This window comes from Xylocopa sonorina, chromosome 9 (assembly GCF_050948175.1).
Source record: "Xylocopa sonorina isolate GNS202 chromosome 9, iyXylSono1_principal, whole genome shotgun sequence".
Taxonomy (NCBI): Eukaryota; Metazoa; Arthropoda; class Insecta; order Hymenoptera; family Apidae; genus Xylocopa; species Xylocopa sonorina.
This window is the reverse complement of record NC_135201.1, coordinates 6,219,493-6,239,554: the sequence shown is the minus strand read 5'-3', so window position 1 is coordinate 6,239,554 and position 20,062 is coordinate 6,219,493. Positions and strand designations below refer to the sequence as shown.

The window sequence follows — 20,062 nt, the reverse complement described above, 5'->3', positions numbered from 1 at the left end:
TCTGGCTAGCCTAGGTCTTTAAAGGGTAATACCACTGCGGGAGGATTGGTACACGAACTTCAGTTGCATGGGCCTGAGTACAGAGAACATTAATTGGTAATATAAGTAGTAATGTTTCTCACAATGATCACGTATAGTTGTCATAATCGTGAAGGGATTTTGTCGCGCATATGTATTTTTCACCCGAGAGTGCAAGGAAGGATGAAAAAATTGTACATATCAGTGTTTTAAAATGGTGCCTCGTGTATACTTGTACATTTACAGGAATGTGTGGTGGCCTGTCGGTGAATGTGTGCATTTTGTCTCATTCCACGATCCCCCTGAATGGGGGGAAACGGGAACCGTGTTTTATGCGGATGACTGTGTTGGTTATAGAAACATGCCAAAAATGGTACACTGCTCAAGTTGGTTCAGGGACGCAGACGTTTTTGAGAAACGTAAGAGGTGTCTTTAATTTTACTCTACTTTATCACTATTATTATCGTTGCTATTTTGAGCAGTACAGGGTGCAGGTGCATAAATAAACTGTAGCTCAAATTTGCGTTGAGGCAGTGGTTGGTCGAGCATTTTTTGTTCCTATAATTTTCCAAAAGTTTATTTATTGTATCAATATACGAAGTTTTGTAAAGTTTACTGCAAACCAAACGACTGAAACGACTTCGTTTTTATCCTCTGCATTTGTGTGCATATACACGAGCATAATGGAAGGAATTTTACTGTTCGAAGATTAAATTGTGAGAAACAAAAAAAAAAAACACAAAAACAATCGATCACGCACTTGAGCGACGTATAAGAATGCCCTTATATATTCAATTAACTATTTAGTTTCGTTCTTAAACGAATACGATGGAAAAAAGAATCAAACAGGGACTACTCGCGAATCAAGGAAAATTTTACTCTCCTAAGACTGAGAAATCTTTGATAACAGTTTATTAGGACTTTAATCCTAAAGATCTTTGATTAAAGAACGTCAAGTCATTAGTTATTTAACGATTCTTTTATTATAGCGTAATCGATTAAGGTTAAATATATTAATCTTTCTTTATACATCTTTCTCCTATGTCTGATAAATATGAATTTGGTGCTTCCAATACTAGGTATCAATTACAACAATCACGAAAGAAATATTGCATTCACTTTTTGCCATTAAAATATATGTTGCAATGAGTCATACAGGGTATTCTGTAATATGTAATAAGACTGAGTATAGAATGAGTATAGAGATAAAAATAAATGGAAAATGTAGAATACGATTTTTTAACGCTCTTGAGATGTTCAATACCAATTTTCTCACAAACGAATAGAAATGTTAAAGAATTTTATTCTACATCTTCGACTTATTTTTATATATAGAAACATTTTATGCACAATATTATTATTATTATTTACGGAACACCCTATATATTATGATTGAAATGGAAGAGAGTAAAGGAAAGCCTCACGATGAATTTTATTCAGAGCAAGGATAATCATTTGGTATCATTTCCCACGAAATCGTGCAAGATCTATTCCGTAACTGTACATTATGTGCTAATACTTTTACTCGATAATTACTGGAAGGGGTTGTATGTGTGTACGTGTATGCGAAAGATTCGCGGTTAAAGGGAAGTGTGCGTGTATTCTTATGCAATTACCATTTCGCGTGTCATAACGTGAGATGAAATTAAAAAAAAAATCTTGAGGAATGTCTAAAATTGTGTATAAAACGAACATGTAAATATTCCTATACCTTATAAGCGTTAGCGCGTAAGTGTAACGTAACTGGTACTACTTTTACACGACTAATTAGTCACATAAATGGGAATTTGAAATTCTAAAAAAGGTATACTGTCATGAAATGTTCGACGCGTTTCAATTTTTGTAAACTTCTAACAATTTTATTTTTCGTGTTATATACGCAGAAAGTATTTAATTTTTCTAGGTAGAAAATCAAAGACTTGGAAATGCTTTAGTTACTCATTTACATTTACATTAGACACGATAACATTTCCATTTCTTATTCTACTTAAGTCTTGTGTAAAGCCAGCAAAAGAGAATGCCATTGTTTAATATAATATTTTTATTTAGTCATTAAAATTGTATATATATATATGTATGATATATAATGTAAAAAGAGGATATAATATGGAACTTTGAAACATAACAACTAATTTTGTTTTGATTAGATTTCGTGCAATTACTTTTCGTTTGCAAGAGTGAATATAGTGTTAAAATAAAAAAGGAAAGTCAAACAAGCTATGACAGTAAATGAGTGAGATAATTAAAAAAAAAATGTGCATAGATAACATCGCTATTCATAAGAGTACTTTCATTAACTTGGAAATGGAGTAAATTTTATTTACGATTTTTTTTACCAAGATTTGCATTCTTCGTGTAAAACTACATAATTCATTAATGGGAGTACTCTTAACGACGCGTAACGTGTACGAAATGCACAACACTTATAATATCGTTCATGTATACATACATATATTTGCAATATTTTTTTTATCACCGCCCCGAGTAATATGAAAAAGGCTATACATGTGTGTATGTAGGTACTTACATATATGCGATCCTTCATGATGACAAAACGAATGAATTCAAAAGCAGTTTTGGTGAAAAATGAGAAGCTGGCTCATCTTTTGTGATAACCCCAGGGCACAAACTAATTATCACTTCAATAATTCTGTATCTTGGTGCATTGTTTAATTTGTCCTGCAACAAATGGAACAGAGTTAGAAAATGTTATTTAACACAAACAATTTGTACATAAAGATATTTTGTATGGAGGAAAATATTTTTTGTTAATCTAAATTCATTATTTTGTTCGCGTGGAGACGAGATGCCCTGATAAATCATTTTTCTTCCGACGCAGAAATCTTCAATACAAGTTCCTTTCGTTCTCTTGCCTTTTTTCCCATTTATCGGGGCTGTGCAACCATGTGTAATGATTGCTCGTAAGTAATAATACATATTCTGTGCCTTATCGTCTTTGTCTTTTAATACATGTATGCGTGCGCGTGTGTTTGAATCGGAAACACGCTAAAATACCGACTTAACTGTAAATTGTTTAATCACGATAATAAACCAATTTCACGGTGCGATAATTCTTTGAACAATTCGTTTTTATGAAAACAAATGAATGGTACTCTTTAACATTGACAACTATTAACATAAAACGCTGTAATTATTAACATTTGTATACTCAACTGTATTACTCTTAAGTACCCTTAGGTAACAAAGATCCATTTATAACAATTGAAATCCTTTTTATTTTGGCAAAAAGTTTTTGCTATTAAAAAAATTGAAAATTTTAGACAACGTTTCCGTTTGGTCATAAAATAATAGAATTATGCAATTAAAGAAAAATTGATTGTAGCCATAGAACATAAAATCTGCTACGAAATGCATTTTAACCTATCGTGTTAAACATTTTATTATTAAAAAATTGTTCTCTTGTACACAATTGATCATTCGAACTCCCATTTTAAATAACTCAGTGTTCTCTTGTGAAAGTTGAAATAATCAAAATTTGATGTAACATTAACATAATACAATCTGAAATATTTGTACTGTTCATAAAATGAAAGTTGTCCATAAAAAATCGCTGGTACAATAAAACAATTGAACGGAAGAATAACGCATAGTTTTTAGTATAAATTTTAGGTTTTACAAATTTCAGTATTGTCTTGTAAAGCTACAGACAATTTTTCTAAACTTCGGATATTCTCTCTATGTGCGTTTAATAAAAAAGAGGAAGCTATATATATATATATATATATATATATGTGTGTGTGTATACATCACAAAATAAAAAGCACTTTGCGTTAGACCATGTACAAGTCATGTATGATAATTCTTCTAAGGAATCGTATTCTGTCGTTTCTTGTATTCCTCTTTACATTATAATCCATCACATGACACTATATTCAAATGTCCTGGTAAATGTGATGGTTTAAAACAAAACGAAAGTAATTATTATTGGTATATAAGTTAAATCAAATATATTTAGCATGTACATTGTTATGTATGATACTATATAAATTAACATTACATCTTCAGACGTGTATGTATATGAGCTAAGTATACCTGTGCAAATGCCTACAAACATTGTGCAAGTTACATAGAAAAAGAAAGAAAGAATCCGACTTAATTGTGTCTCTGTATATATGTAAAATTGTATTTTTTCAAATAACAGCATAGAAATATATAACAGTGGTTTAAGTAATTGCTGAAATATCCAATTTCTCCTTTTAAATTTTTTTATTTTATAATTTAACCAATTAATATATTAACTATATGTTTAAGTCTGTCATGCAATTCTGTTATGGTTTGAAAGCAGAATGAATATTGTCTACATGATTTTGAATTTCTATAGAATGCACCGTGTGAGTACATCCTAGGATATATGAAGGAAACATATCCTGAAAACATTTATATATTCAGTTTATTTAATTAAAATGTACAGCTTTGAAACGTGATCACACATTTGTTCGAGTTCGCACCACTCTTTTGACCTACGCTTAACCTGAGATAGACCACTATAAATTTTTTCTATTTTACGCTCCTACCACTTTTAGAAATCTTATTTCTCCGCCTTTTTCCCCTATCCTTTTATTTATTTTGCATCTCGGAAAATACTTTATTCTGCTTCTTCGTCTTTTAATTCTCACGTTCCCTATATGACGAATAATAAATCTACAAGCGCAATCAGACGGATACCTCCTCCACGTCCTCATTTTTCCTACAATTCTTCGCCCTTCCTATGTATATTATAATTTCTCATGTATATAAATAAACACTAGCGAAGAGTTTCTTTATTTATCCCTAAGAGCATAATTAGCTACAATTTTTTTTTGTTTGTATCTACACGTATATAGACAACTTACAAATATAAGTGTTTTCTTTTTTTTCTACATATGTATGTATATATACGTTTCCATGTACATATATTTACATACATACTTATATATTTATATGTATACATAGTGCTACTTTTATCGCATACACCAAGAAGAAATAAATAGTTTTACTCGATGATCTTACTTACATGTATATATCTATATGTATACTTCATCTTTTTTACTTAATTTATGTATATCTTTTTTTGGTACTTGTAGCAACGAAAAATGTACTTTCTTCTTGGTCCATGATGTATGGATACACTTTATACATATACATATATACACAATTAAATGGTAACTATTGTAGGCACGTGTCATTTTATTTACTCCTTTTTTCCCTTCAATATCCTCTTCCCGTCTTTAATATAATTATGTTTGTCTGCACTGTCTATACGATGAAACATAAAAATATAAAAATATCGACAAACTTGTATATAAACATATGCTTCTCAACGTATATTAAATATTCCATTATTTTTAAAAATAGTGGATACAGTAAAGTCTCTTTGCGCAAGATATTTGTTAACTGATAGATTAAAGTTAACTAAAAACATGTCGGATGATGATTCTACAAGTAACGTTGTATACTTTTTAAAATAGATTTTCCGACTCTCTTCTGTGAACATGTAAATCGACATTGTAATACCTACATGAGAGAATTTACTGTTTCCACCACAATTATTTTCATTTGCAACACACATTCAACTAAATTTTCAATCTAAATTATTTGCAAGGTAAGTTACTTGCTACTTTACAAGTTTGAAATTATCTTAATACAATATATAATACAAGTTAAAGATCACATTCCTAAGAAGAAAGAAAAACGAAAGAGAAGACACCAATAGAATTCATATTTTCTACTTAACAAATTTAAGCACAGAATTGTTATTACTTTACACTTATAAACAAACGAATCTGTTACTAGATATTTTTCATTCTAACAAACTGTTTTCCTTTTATTCCCTACATATAATCTAAATTTTCGTATATCGCATTATAGACAGTCATTTCGTGACCACTTCGCGCCAAGATGGTTGCTATTCAAAATTCTCTTCCAGTCCAGTGACTGGTTAAATGCTTACGATAATGAGTAGCCTTACGAGTTGTCTACAAGTCTTTTAAATACAAAGAGACGCTCTGTTACTTTGTGCTGCCATTGTATCAAGTTCGATATAAAAATTTAATTATTACACGTTTCGCCTTAGTGTCGACCGACGTACGAACGAATTTTGAATAACCACGCTATGCTTGGCCAAGGCGGTCTTGTGATTACGTACCTACGTACTTACTAATTTTAACGTTTAATCTTACCGTAAACGAGTTACGTTCTCTTTAACGACTTCTTAATTCCCTCAAAAGTCACTTCCTTCGTAGAAGACTGCAATAACTTAGAGCGATTATTGAAAAACAAACAACATGGCTTCCTACAAGTCACGCATGCGCTCTGTCGGTACAGTCACTCTCTGTTCCCATTAACCTTTTCACGATTCACACGTTTTATACACGTTTTCACTTCAACTTTTTCCCTCGTTTCCCACTATATGATCAACGCTCGTGTAAGCTAGTCAAATATTGTCGAAAGCATAAAAATAATGGAAGGGGTCTTAATATTGATTGATCAATTGTTAAAGAAACGAAAGGTAACGAAAGGTGTTGTTAGCTTCCACAAGCGGCAAAATCTGTCCAGTTCGAATGTAACTGCGGCATAGTAGCAAAGAAGAACAGTTTAATCATATCTAAAAAGCGAGATAACACAGACCCTCTAAAATGGAAAAGTATGTGTTGCCAGAAGTAAAAAAAAAAAGAAAAAGAAGCATATTCAGAAACTTGCGCACATGGGCAACAGTAAAATATTCCTGTGCATAAATTACAATTTACAATAATTATATATATATATATATGTATATTATAAACGAAAAATAATCGTGTAATTCTATTCGTATTGCTCACTTTGAAAGATCGAGCACAGAAAACAAAATTAAAAATTAAATTATACGTTTAATTATTTAGTTGGTGTTAATACTATTGCTAGATATTCTTCTCATAGTATGCGTGTAAAATACACGGATACGAAAAATACAATCGACTTTTTATCTCCAGTATGTTGTGAAAGTTGCAAAACCCTACTGTATCGATAATGAACTGTTGCTCTATTTAAAATATTCTCACGCAGTTAATTAGTATGTACATATTCAACAAAATGATTTAAAGGGTGGTTAGAAGTAGGAGATTTGGATGTGCTAAAAATAGGAAACAGCGAAAACCGATGATTTTCCTTTTTTTTATACGAATTGTTTGGTTTCGTGAAATGCAAACCCAATTCAGTAAAGATGTTTTAAAAGTTGACAGAATTTTGCCAATGGTGTTCATTGAAAGTGTAAATACGCGATTCACTTGAACTCTAAACAAATATTGTCAATCGAAGGAAATCACCGAACAAAAGTATATTGGTCAATTAAAATGAATCACAAAAGTGCATTTTCGCCAGAAATTTTAAAAGAAAAAAATGCAACAGTATAAACGGGGATAGTTTACGTTTTGTTTCTCCTGTTTTGATCAGCCTTTCCTTGTGAAGATGAAAAGCGAAACGTGGAATAAATAAAAACTTATTGAGGGTAAGAAAGAATATACCCTGTGTGTAATGTAACAACGTATGGTTGCCCTACCTCATTTTCCGAGGCGTTTAATGCGAGATCGCGTGCTTAATGATCTTGCGCTTGGATTATAGGGCGATTTCACTCTCTTAGCCATTCCTGAACTAGAGTTACATCCTGTATTCGTTGGACTGATAGTAGAGCAAGCTCCGTTACCAGCATTACTGCCGTTCTGTTTTATACTGGACGATAACGAGGAAGACCTCACTCTACTCGTCTGTAGAAATCCGCCATTACTCGGCTGCTTCAATTTACTTGGTAAAGATAACCGATTCTCCTTTACCATTCCGCACTGATGTACTAATTGCGCGGATATCGTGTGACCAGTTATGTCTACATTACGCGAACGTAGTGTTTTTACAAGTGTCGCTGCGATGGTGTCTGACCTGGAACGAAAAACATGGATATATCACCTACACGACATTGCCGATAACGTTTAACGTATGAATAGTGTTTCAGGGAATAAATTTTTATGTATAAAAGGTAATAAAACGAAAAGAGTAGAAGGAGAACCAACCTGAGCCAACGTTGTGGAACCGTTGTGCTATCCGAAGAACCTATAATAGACACAGTTCGATTTATCCTTCGCTCGTTACAATTATTCGATCGATTACTTCTCCCCTGATCCCATTCTCTTGCGCTGAAGCTAGCAGCCAACAATTGTTTCAACAGACCTTTGATAGATGGTCTTCGGATGGCCTTCACCGGCGTCACTTTCTTTCCCAAATTTCTTTGGAAGTTATTTAACGAGGATAGCCTCTCTTGTACAGTTACAGTGGTAGCACCAGACGTAGAACGTGCAATATTAGTCTCCGTGGTGGGCCAACTCATGTTACCACTCATGTCTTTCGTCGTTTGATTCGCAGGGTCATTTTCGTCGACGGGATTAGGACGATCCTCTGAACGTGTTCTCCTTTTAACGGAGGGCTCTTGTAACATAAACGACGGCTCGTCGACCGTATTAATTACCGTCTGGGATATTGCATTGTGCTTTCGTTTGGTAGCTACAGTACTACCACTCGTTTTACTCGTAGAGTTCTGCACACCCTCTTCTGCAGTGCTCCCAATTACTCTTGTACTACGCGACTTAAGTCTAGAATTCACGTACGTTTTCGTTTCTAAAGGACCACTCTCCACAAGACCGTTCGCGCGCGAATGCGTATTCAAACTATGTCTCCGTCTCGCGCCATGCACTTCCGTTTTTGAACCAAACAATGCGGGCTGTTTATGACGCAACGCACTCAGTATTTTCGCCCTTATCTCTTTGTGCTTGCGAATGATATTTGTGGATTCTGTGTCATTACATTCGCTAGAAAATGCACTTTGGTGTATCACATTTGAGACATTTGGGTCACTTTTGCATTCCGATTCGCATGGTTGTTTGGATTTTGGATCTTGTTGCTTGATTAAATCCTCCTGCTCCTCGCTTGCTGGTTCTGTGTGTACTTCCACATTCTCGATGCTTTCTTCTGGTATTTCTTTAGATACAGGATTATCTGTTTCTACATTTTTTTCTAATGCTTTATCGGTCGATTTTTCCTCAATATTTATTTCTGGGGGGGTTTCTATAATTTTTGTGTGCACTTCATCTTCCTGATTTTGATTTTCTTCGAGTTTTTCTACGATTGATACATTTTCCAAATTAGATTCATTCTTACTCTGATCTGGTGATTCTGGTCTTTTAAGATCGACAATATGGTTTATAATGGGAGTAGGTCTTGGTATGCTGGATGTAATTGAGTTGCAGTGCAGTTTTTCTGGACATTCTGTAAGCATAGGTGCCGGGGTGTGTATGGTATGATGTGTGACAACACATTCTTTTTGACTTAGCAAAACCTTGAAAAAAAAACAATTTATTTAAGTTAAGGAAAAAATTCTTCAAATTCGATATATAACGAATATAACATGTTAAATAATTATACAATGCATACCTCGCTACGAGATGGACCTGGTGGGTCTAGCATTAACGTAACCACGCTTGTATTATCCGCGCGTAGCCTCTTCAGCGACCACTTTTCCAATGCTCTATCCACTAGGTTTTTTGAGGGATTTATCCATAATTGAACATTATCTGCATGCTGTTTAAAATTATAATTAGAAACACCGCTGTTACGCTTTCAATATTCTATAAAAACATTTCTAAATGTACCCCATTGCATGTCTGTTGTGAAGCAATCAGATGTTTCTCATTATGCCTATCTGCATTCTGAACAATAGTCACTGCAGCCTGTGGCGTCAACATGTTCCACAGTCCATCAGTTCCAAAAATAAGGCAACGATGTGATTCAACATCAATTGCAACCACTTTAACATCCGGTTCGGGGGATACAACGAACGTGTTCAATTCAGAATTGTAACTCCACAGATCACCTGTAAAATGGAACATGATTAATCGTAAAGTAATCCATATTTATCTTCGTACTTTTATCAATGCATACCTAAAGATCGTGCAACAGCAAGAAAAGGAATTTCATCTATATGAGTCGATCTTCGAACTGGACCTTTGTGTCCTATGCGAGGTCTGTTCCATACGACTCTTGGTACCCCGGACTTATTGACAACTTTACCACCGGACTCCCGTATCCTGTTCATTTCAGGTCCGCTTTCCGGCTTGTGGTCCTTGGTTAAAGCCTTAGCGCGCCACTGTGGGTCACCGTCCACTTGGTATCCCAGTATTATACCCGAATCGCCAACGTGACCTATGTAGATCTTGCCCTTACGAATGAACGCTATGCTGGCCGTGGTCCCGGCTGTAGATGGTAGTCCTGACGCGGTTCTTGGCCACTTGTCTGTCGTAAAAGCGGGTCGACGTCAACATTTGTACCCGGCAAGAATCGCCGCGGTTGAATCACTCTTAACGATTCCTCGTATCACGACGAACGAATCGATCACAGAAATACCGACAGCGTTGAACATTTTCTCTCAACTACTTTTTCGCCGAGTTTCGAATTTTCAGGTTAGCTCGGATTACATAACCTAAATTCTAACCTAATCGGGCACAGGTGGTGGGGGAAATACGCGGGACAATGAGAGAAATTCTCCAAGGGACGATAAATACACGAAGTTTTCAGGCGAATAGGCACGGGAGGTAGGATGGTTTTGGCGGGAAACGGGTAATACAACGATAATAACAGAATGGAAGACACGAACGGATAATTCTTACCAAGCTCCCGCCACATCGCATAATGCGTGTTCACGTATCCGTCTCTGATGGCTCTTAACACATCCTCGTCGCGATCACTCCAAAAATTCTTCTGCTTGACGATAACGTTCATCAGGTGCTCCTTGGCGAACGTGGCCGCCTCGCCGCCTCCGTGGCCGTCGAATATACCGAAGAAGGCGTATTCCAGATCTTTGTCATCCGGTGTCGATTGAAAGGCCACGCTGAACATGTCCTCCATGTACTTACGACCGCCCTGATTACAGTGTCCGGTCACTCTTAGGTTAACCCCAATACTCAACGGCATGATGGACACGCCGGTGACACGGGACGGCGTCGGGACGAGACTTCTTCTCTTAACTACGCACTCTTTCGACACGTACACGGGAACGGAAGCCTCGTATTTACTGGGCAGGTCTGCGCGTAGCTCGAGGGACGCACGCACACACACGAAACGATCATGGCCCCACACAGCACAATGACGTTGCGCGCTACGAGGAGTAGGGCAGGAGGGGTCGTCCCCTCTACGATTTCACCGTCGTCCCAGTGCGCCGCACCACGTCCGATGTTTCTCGAGAATCTTCAAAACGGAAGATTTCCGAGAGGCGCGACGCGTTCCCTCGGCGAAACCATTCCTTTAACCTCCACCAAAATCCCTGCGAAGATACATTAAAAATGGATCACCATGGTTATCCATACATGGATGAAATTATCTTTAAGTCCACGCTATGCGGATACAATCGCTCGTATCGTGTCCGAGATATTCCAACGTTTTACGTCGTCCAGTCGAACATGCCTATTTAAATCGATTCGCGCGCTGAAGCCTGCTCTAAACCGGCCGTATCAAACGATACATTATCTATGCGTTCGATAATCCGCAAAATTTGTCAGGCATACGTATTTCCAAGATATAATTATTCCCGTTAGCTCGATTTCCATGAAGCATATGTCGAACGGGTAAGAGAGCGGATCGATTATCGTCGCTGGACGATTCGATTTGCCGCGCTTCGAATTTAACCGGGAAGCTAGATGCGTGCTCGTGAAATTTCCAAAAACCCTCCGTAAACAGCAACTTGGTAACATTACCTCGGTTATATTACCCACACCGACGACTACCACACGCGGCGGCTATCATGTCCCCCTTTCGTCCCAACGTTTCCCGGCCATCCCTACCATCGTGGAAACTTTTACCCCGTCCCTCTCCCCTCTCAGCCCCTGACAACGGGCCGGCCCATCAACGTCGGTGCTATTCATGCCGCGCATCTCGGCTCACGCAGTTTCCTGCGTTGCCACGTTTTCTTCATCGAACCTGAACTTTCTTGTCCAGCTGTGAATTCGAGCTTCCTCTTCGAGAAATTCTTTTCGAAATCACACGTTCCACAGGAGACGTACGCCAAGTAATTACGTACAATCGATCACGATTAATTTTCTGTTGTATTTAAGAAAGATGACTACAATTTTGGGGAAGGTTACGCGATATTTAAAATATCCGTCGAAACGTGTAATATTTAAGACCGTTCACAGATTTAAGTTTCCCTCTTCGTTTGAATATTCGCACGGTTTAATGTTCGAAATGTACGATGCGGGTTCGCCAACTATAGCTACGAGTATTGTTGGTTAAATATCGTAGAATTTTTCTATCGTTTGCGCGGTTTTTTCGCATCGAAGTTAGAGGAAAAGCTTTACGACATATAAAGTGGAAAGCAAACATTCTGTTTTGCCAGGCAGTGCAGTTATCTCTTTCCAAGAGCAAAACACGGGGCACGTGTTTGAACTTGCTCGCCTTGCGACGTGGCAACGTCGCGGCCCGTTCAAAATAGCACTCCCAGCTGGCGGCTTTCGCTTAACATCCTATAGGCTATGGTTTGATGGGGTCTGTTTCGATACATCGCAAAAGTTAGAAATGATTTCGTTGACATTTCGTCGTACGATCTGCATTTTCGTTTCGAACGGCGGCAAAGAAAATTCACCGTTTAAAAACGATAGGCGATACGGTCGATATGTGTCATCGATTGCATCATCTCCTCAAAAAGATGGCTGTCCCTTTCTGCTTGGAAACAGTTATGCGGAAATACGCCGCCAATCAGTTACCGGTTACTCGTTTCTAATATATTGTTCGCATGAAACATTCATCCGATTGTTAATGTTCCAGGAAAATAATCGCTGACGTACTTTCGCTGTTGAATCCCGATTGCTGATTAAACGGTAAAAATGGTAAAAATCATTTTAAAAGTAAATGAAGTTCGGAACTGGCCAACAGTAGTTGAGCTACCATCTAGTGGCAATTAGTAGAATCACTGAAAGTAGCGGATATTAAAACGGGTGTAAAAATAGGCGCGTACCATAATAGTATAAAATTACTTTTCCCAAGTATCACGGTTGAAATATATCCAATTGAATTAAAAAATCACTTTTTCATGGTACTCTACATTGTGATTACCAAATAAAAGATCAATATATCAACGCAGTTTAAAGATTCATACTTTTTTCAATCTACGAGACAAGAACTACGATGTAATATTTGTAATATTAGACATTTGAAATAATCTGATGTAAATCAAATACTTATTGGTTAATCGACAGCAATATCACGGTATGTTTCAGAATCGATGCATAAGAAATGTTAGAGGAATGTGCAAATTGAAGCAAATTCATATTTTAGAAAGTAAAGGCTATTTTTGGTTAATTAACGCCAATTAGCGTAAAATACATAATTCATGCGCGTTTGAATTTTCGAAGTTATTTTTTCGCGGAACAACAGGTATGAAGAGGAATGCGTCAGGTCGAATGATTCAGATACTCTCCTCTCGAACAAGTCGGTGCACGTTTAGTCTTGTCGGGACACACCTAACGACATCTTCGAAGCGCCGATGTGTTACCAAGCCGAATACATTGATTGTTCCGATGCAGAGTGTCTGGTGACGTTTCCTTCGAGATATGCGATAGTCATTTATTTGATAAGAACAATTATTCGATTCATTAACTTACACCGATTCGCTGAATTAACATATAACTTGCGTGCTTGCCGCAATCGTCAGTCGTGTTTCATGCGAATTAATTATAACTTCTACGATTTTTTACCAACATCGTGATGCTTCGTATAATTTAGAACGTAGAATTTAGAAATTGCATTCAAACTTGAAATAAATTCTTTTGTCTTGCGAGACTTGTAGATTAATTTTACTTTTAGGACTTTGTGACACATGTTAATGGCAGCCGCTAGGCGGCATCCAACCGGATTCGCTCTCCCGCGAGCGAATTGCATTAACGCATAATACGCAGTGCAACCACTACGTGGCGCAGCGCCTGAAGTCTTTCTCGCAGTCATTAGCGCAGTGCTAGCGCTGATAAGCATTTGCTTGTTGCTAAGTGTAGAGATTTTTCTTTCAGTTTTCAAATTAATTTCATCTGTTTTGTGAATTGTAGATGTGGGTAAATTACTATCAGAAGTTATGAGTATTCTTTTCAGCTGATATTGTCGCGAATGCTTGGTTATTGACTGGTACTTGTGGTACAGATATTCATTTCGCGGTGGTTAGTAATATAGACCATGATCAGTATAAGTTAGCAATAATTGGACTAGTATATGATTGGTTAAATTATAATAAAACTATTGAAATATACTATAAATTACAATAGAACTAATAAAATGTACAATGAGCTACAATAAAACTTAAGTTTTATATAATACAAATAGTTATAATTTGTGATATTTCAGAATTAATATATATTACACATCTATTAGCCTGATGACTTCGTTTCCACTTCTCTTTCCTTTTCTCTGCTTCTCTCTCTCTCTCATCTTAATTACAGAATTTTAGAGTATTGCTGATTGAATAAAGAAATTCCTTAATTTTCATTGAATAGAAAGATATCTCCCGCTTCAGAAGTAAGAGAGAGAAAAATATACTAGAAAGCTATAAGGAAGAGTGAGACAGATGCTACTAACTCTACTCTAGGACTCTGGCGCCATCTCTGTAAAAAGTGCTCAAACTGGTCGCACATAATTATCGACAGCGAAGTGAACTACTCAAGAACTACTAGCGCCATCTCTACGGAAAGTACTGAGACTAATGCCTGACAAGTTTCAGCACTCTTCCGAGAGTTGGCGCTAGTGCTTCAGTAGTTTACTTCGCTGTCGATAATGCTGTGCGACCAGTTTGAGCACTTTTTACAGAGATGGCGCCAGGAGTTCTCGAGTAGAGTCGGTAACATCTGTCTCGCTCTTTCTTATAGCTTTCTTATATATCTTTCTCCCTTTTACCTCTAAGCGGGAGATATAATTTAGTCGACTCCTTCTATTCAGTGAACATTAAGGAATTTCTTTATTTCATCAGCAGTATTGTAAAATTCTGTAATTAAGATGAGAGAGAGAGAGAGAAGAAATATTATATTATAACTATTTGTGTTATATAAAACTTTTTTATTGTAATTTATTGTACATTTTATAGTTTTATTGGGTCTCTTGAATGAGAGGAATGGCTTACGTACGAACACTGCGGAGTTGCAGCAACCTCTGTTTCCATTTAGTAAAATTGGTCGCAAAATTAAAATTGTTAATAAAATTGGTCATTACTTTTGTGGAAAGCCGCCTTTAGGGTCAAAAAGGAAATTAATAATAAAAGGAATAAAGAAGTTTTTGCGAAGTTTTCTGCCCTCCACGTCTAAAAATAATTACTTAAACAGAAGATCAAAGTATTCGTAATTTACAAATTTTTCCTCCTGCGATAGGTTTAAACTTTTATTACTCCACCTGCTTTTTAAGTTTCAGGGTAAAATAAGGACTGTTATAATAGAAAATTTATTGCTCTTTTCAATATTGTTTGTCATTGTCTTGTAGGACTTGCAGTTTGGAAGATGCGATCAATAATATGAGTGAAACTGCTGTTTCTCTGAAAAAAATGAAAATACCAATCTTCTCTACCATTTTTACAAACCGGACCTAGGTTTATATGAACTTTTTTCTTGCTTTTGAGATGTAAAAATTTGTCACACGAGTAGTGAGTCACCCTGTATACAAACGCGGGGATGGGAGTGCGGGAAATTTGGGTGGTTCTGTTACATTTATACGAAAGAATTGCATTTACATTAATACCACTTAATACCAGGTGTTATCGATTCGAATTGGTAATTGCTGGATGAAGTCTACTCGCTGGTGGACCATGCAATGGCACAGCAAGAATCCCAGTTATCTCTCCAACCTGCCCTAAAACGATAAAAAGCACATTTGCGTGGATCTCTTATTAAAATCACGACTCTCTCGAGCAACGAGATTTTCCACTTTGATATTTATCCTGGAAAAAAGATTTTCCACGACAACCACTATCTCGTTCTGTTCCATCCATCATGGTTGGCATCCGGAAGTATCCGATTTGAGGGACGAATGGTACGAGAAAAAAAAAGTGAACGCTGGTGAACGCGTTGCAAATTTCATTTCAAAGGTGGAACGGAGCAAGAAGATTCCCCGTAATCTTGTTAGCTTGTTTGTTGGCAACGCAAAAGAGTTGGTTTCTCCGTTTTTCCCCTTTTTTTTTATATATTTCGTTCCCCATGAAAAGAGTACACGTTTAGCGGATAAAGGGACGCGGCGTCTTTGGCGTGCGGCTTTTTATAATTGAATCTCTCTAGACCATAAGGAAGTTTCTACTTCTTACGTTGTCCGTGTTTCCGTTGGGGAGCCTCGTTGATTCTATTTCATACGATCGATTTTCATTCAGCTGCAGTTGCTCCGGGGCCTCTGTAATTAATTCGCTGAATCTGGCGGCTACTTGCTTCCATTTTACCAGGTCAGCCGGCTGTAACGGCGAACAATCGATCAGAGTTCAGATACGGTGTCGATCTGCATCGCGGATTCGTTCGCGCGGTGTTTGCCTCGAAACTAGGAAGCGTGTTTGTTCAAGAGACGAGGGCGCAACTGGGTCGAAGAGGACCCGGGGTACATATCCTGTGGTTCTCTAATGAATCGCGATTCACCGCGTTGCTACCCTTATTGCTTTAATTTCCACGTAACAAGAAAAATTACCGCTCCCAAGTCACCATTCATTAACCTTGCGCATACGCTTGAAATCGCTAAAGTGACCGCTTACGCAAAGAAACCGACAGTCCAATTTCCCTTTCAACCCTCGAAACGTTCATGCAGGACAGCGCAGGAAGAAAGATAGCCAGGGTAGAATTTCACGTAGAATTCTGAACAATGTTTTACCGTTCAAGTCGCCTCGAACTGTTCCATTACAATAGTAACGATAATTTAAAGTGGCGATTCTTCTTGCTCCGTCCTGTACAAGCTGCGAAGCGAATTGCAGCGGGTGCCCTTTGATCCCAGATCTATTTGACGTTGGCTGCCCGTTTGCGAGTTGCCACGGCACGCGCCACTGCTGCGGTTAGGCCTCCCCTTTTCGGATCATCGTTGTACCACTGCTATTCCCCTTTCCCCCTTCAACCATTCGCGACGCGTGCCGCGTATGCCATCGGACTCTTTCCCTTGGGAATTACCATTAAATCGCGATAGTCGAGTGGTAAGTCGAGCGATACACAGCTGATCAATATCGATCAGCCACGGTCGAGTAGGTTTAGAGGACCTTGCGGGTATTTACCGTCAGAGTGAAGAAGACCGGAAGCAGCGCTATCGGAAGCGGCGAGCCACGGAGTTCCGATCTTTCAGACGGTGGCCCGGATAGAGTCAAGTGTCTCAGCAGATCGAGCAGACCAGCTAATAGTTCACCGTGTCGGCCTCCAACGTCCTGTCGTATTAGCCCAAGTGCATCCGTGGCGATCATGCGAGTAGTCACTCCCGGATTGTCAGCTGGTCCACATAAAACCACTATTTTTAAACGACGCTCGAGGGGCGCACAGGCGCGTCTGTTAATGGTTTTCTAGAGGGGACTATTGTATCGCGACTATTGACCGTGTCGACTGGACGATTCTGCCTTCAGAGGGTTGATCGATCGTTTAATTTATCATGTTTACTAGTTGGTTCAACTATTACGCGCGCACGTGTGTCATCCTCCACGTCCGTGTGCGCTGGTGTCGTATCGAAACTGCGCTCGGTTATTTGAAAACGTGTCAGAGGGGAAATGCGAGGGCAATCATAACGTTTGCAAATATCTGCGGTTAGGTAACATACAGGATTATTACTTAACGTGCCGCCGTGCAAACCTGTTAATTTTATGAACGACGCGAGTCGTTTCGGTGAATTGCAAACGCGCACGATACGCGGCCAGAAATTTGTTATGTTAATCGGCTAATTTAATCGCACCGGGATTCCAGGGGTCGCGAGCTATTATAATAATCTTCGCTGGTATAATGAAAAAGGAACTCGGGGCGGAGGGACGATTGAGGCATAAATTTGTACGAAAAGTCGTCTGGTTAAAAGTACCCAAGAGGAGTTGCTGGATGTGTTGAGGCATCACCGGTTTTTTCAAATGGCTCAGGAAAAGCTGCAACGCCGCCGCGCATTCCAGGGCCACGTTATTGTTGCCCAAATGAGGTTTTTCCCCTTTCTTCAGCGAATTTAATATTCTTCTTCGGAGATCGCGACGGCCCGCGCGTCGAAATAAACCTTCCTCCCTGGCATCTTGAATGAAAAAAGTCAGTCCAGCGGTATTTCTTGTCCAATGATCGTTTAACGGTAAGACGTTTAGCGAAAGAAAAATTAAAGATACATATATCTAAACGTTTTTCTGATTTCTACGATGGATCGTGGGGATAGAAAAAATACTTGTTCTTCGACTAAGACTCCTTACGTTCCTTCAGGAAATTGATGATCAGCTTGACCGCCTGCAGCGATTTCTTCGATATTATATCATCGTCTGTGTCTTGCCTGAAAAGAAACGTTCACTGGGTGAGCATTTTTATCGCAGCGTGTGGCTGAAAAAAGTAGACAGCGAACGCTGTATCGACTGGGGGTTTGCGCAAAGCCAGTCCACACGGTGATTTATAACGAATTCATTCAAAAGCCTTTTACCAGCAGTTTATACCTGCAACAATCCCCGAGAGCATTAGCGAAAATTCTGCAACCGCAAACATCTCTCGTATCAACGCGTTGCGCTGTTCGTCGACCACCATGGACGACATTTTCCTTTAAATTCCTGCCTTTCGCATTTTTTTTTTCATTTCCGCGATCCTTTCATCTTCTGATTCGTGCGCGCACGTTACTTTATCCCGACTGAAAATTCGAGGGGATCGCGGAAGGTTGCCTCGCGTGCCGGTTGGCTCGCCAGGAGTTTAATTCGAACGAATGGGAGGCAAAAGTGACGCGTTCGAAAAAGGTGCGGGAGTTCCGAAGCGAGTCGAAGTATCGACTGAAAAAGGTAGGAGTGTCTCGCGCGCGCGGAAAGGCGAGGGGTACAGTTATGAATGCGACAGTCGCACGTGTAATTGGGCGACGGTAAACAGTAATTAGTGTAATTGTTCTGCGTGTACAAAGCGCAGTTCGGGGCAAATATGCGTGGGACGAGGAACGGAGGCACCTCGCGTATTTCACGGGGAAACTTTAGTCAGCGCTTGGGTAACTGGTGCGCGCCTCTCGCAACAACGATGTATCGCGTTATTTATTATTATTTTACGCCCGCTGACACCGCATGCATCACTGTTTTCTGATTATTTTCACTCCGTTCCCTTTCGCGTCCGCGTAGCTGCGATCCGCAACGCGATCGGTCATTGGGTAAAAAAAAAATCGTTCATTTTTCTACTACCGTTCTCCGTTACTCGCGTAAAAAAGCTTTTACGCTCCGTTTTGCTGCATCAACAATTGCGCGGGGAAGTGGATCAAGGTTAGAATCACGACGCGATTCAGCGGAATCAGTAGAGAAAGATAGCCAGCGGCCGACGGACGAACTCACTTCCGGCTACGTAAAGGAAACACAGACGGTTCTGATGCAACGCGGAGGAAACACGTCCTTGTTGGGCGTGTAGCTTATAAAAAGGCGGCGATCGGCTTTGCTTTCGATAACCATATAACATGTTCGAGCGAAACTTTCGAGCGTTCGCTCTGCTCTGGCTGCTGGTGAACGCGATCCACGGATCGCCGCAGTTTCACAGTTGGGACCAGACGAGGCGTTTCAGGCATGCTACCTGTCCCTCTTGCCGACGTGAACGGCCCGACGCCCTGGTGTCCTGGTGAGAACACGAACCCTTCGCCATTTCTGGCACCCGTTCATCTTCCATCAATTTTCCAGCGATATCTCACGGAATAATGAATATTGAATTATTGCCTCCAGGGACAGGCCACCCAGAAGAGGGTTGTATCCTGAATTCGAGCCAGAAATCGATCCTTGGCAAGTCAGTCAGCCGTATCGAGCGAAACCCAACTTTTACCCACCCCTACGCAGTAGTCCATACGAGAACCCGTACACAGACCCATA

The 20,062-nt window shown here is 38.9% G+C and overlaps 3 protein-coding genes and 1 long non-coding RNA gene across 4 annotated transcripts in view; all 4 read right to left on the bottom strand.

The window, feature by feature from the left end:
- Positions 1-54: 54 nt before the first annotated feature.
- LOC143427709 (uncharacterized) lies at positions 55-7,237 on the bottom strand. Its single transcript, XR_013102348.1, has 3 exons — positions 6,198-7,237; positions 2,546-2,697; positions 55-73 (listed from the first exon to the last, which is right to left on the bottom strand). It is a non-coding gene; the product is annotated as an uncharacterized LOC143427709 (long non-coding RNA).
- A 196-nt stretch (positions 7,238-7,433) lies between these two features.
- Pp2c1 (protein phosphatase 2C) lies at positions 7,434-11,258 on the bottom strand. The gene is made up of 6 exons (XM_076900437.1): positions 10,704-11,258; positions 9,979-10,329; positions 9,690-9,910; positions 9,472-9,618; positions 8,058-9,376; positions 7,434-7,926 (listed from the first exon to the last, which is right to left on the bottom strand). Exons 1-6 carry the CDS (start codon positions 11,005-11,007, stop codon positions 7,554-7,556), a joined length of 2,715 nt encoding a protein of 904 aa, XP_076756552.1. The 5' UTR covers positions 11,008-11,258; the 3' UTR covers positions 7,434-7,553.
- A 4,495-nt stretch (positions 11,259-15,753) lies between these two features.
- The window catches only part of LOC143426611 (metabotropic glycine receptor), a 104,662-nt gene continuing 100,353 nt past the window's right edge, over positions 15,754-20,062 (bottom strand). The window contains exon 14 of the mRNA XM_076900188.1: positions 15,754-15,906. The gene's annotated coding sequence lies outside the window, so the exon portion shown is untranslated. The remainder of the gene's footprint in view (positions 15,907-20,062) is intronic.
- Positions 16,294-18,524, bottom strand: LOC143426615 (uncharacterized; the record flags this gene model as incomplete). The annotated part of the gene is made up of 4 exons (XM_076900195.1): positions 16,294-16,495; positions 17,294-17,502; positions 18,076-18,273; positions 18,443-18,524. Coding segments are annotated over 4 exons (660 nt in total), but the record flags the coding sequence as incomplete, so codon positions are not given.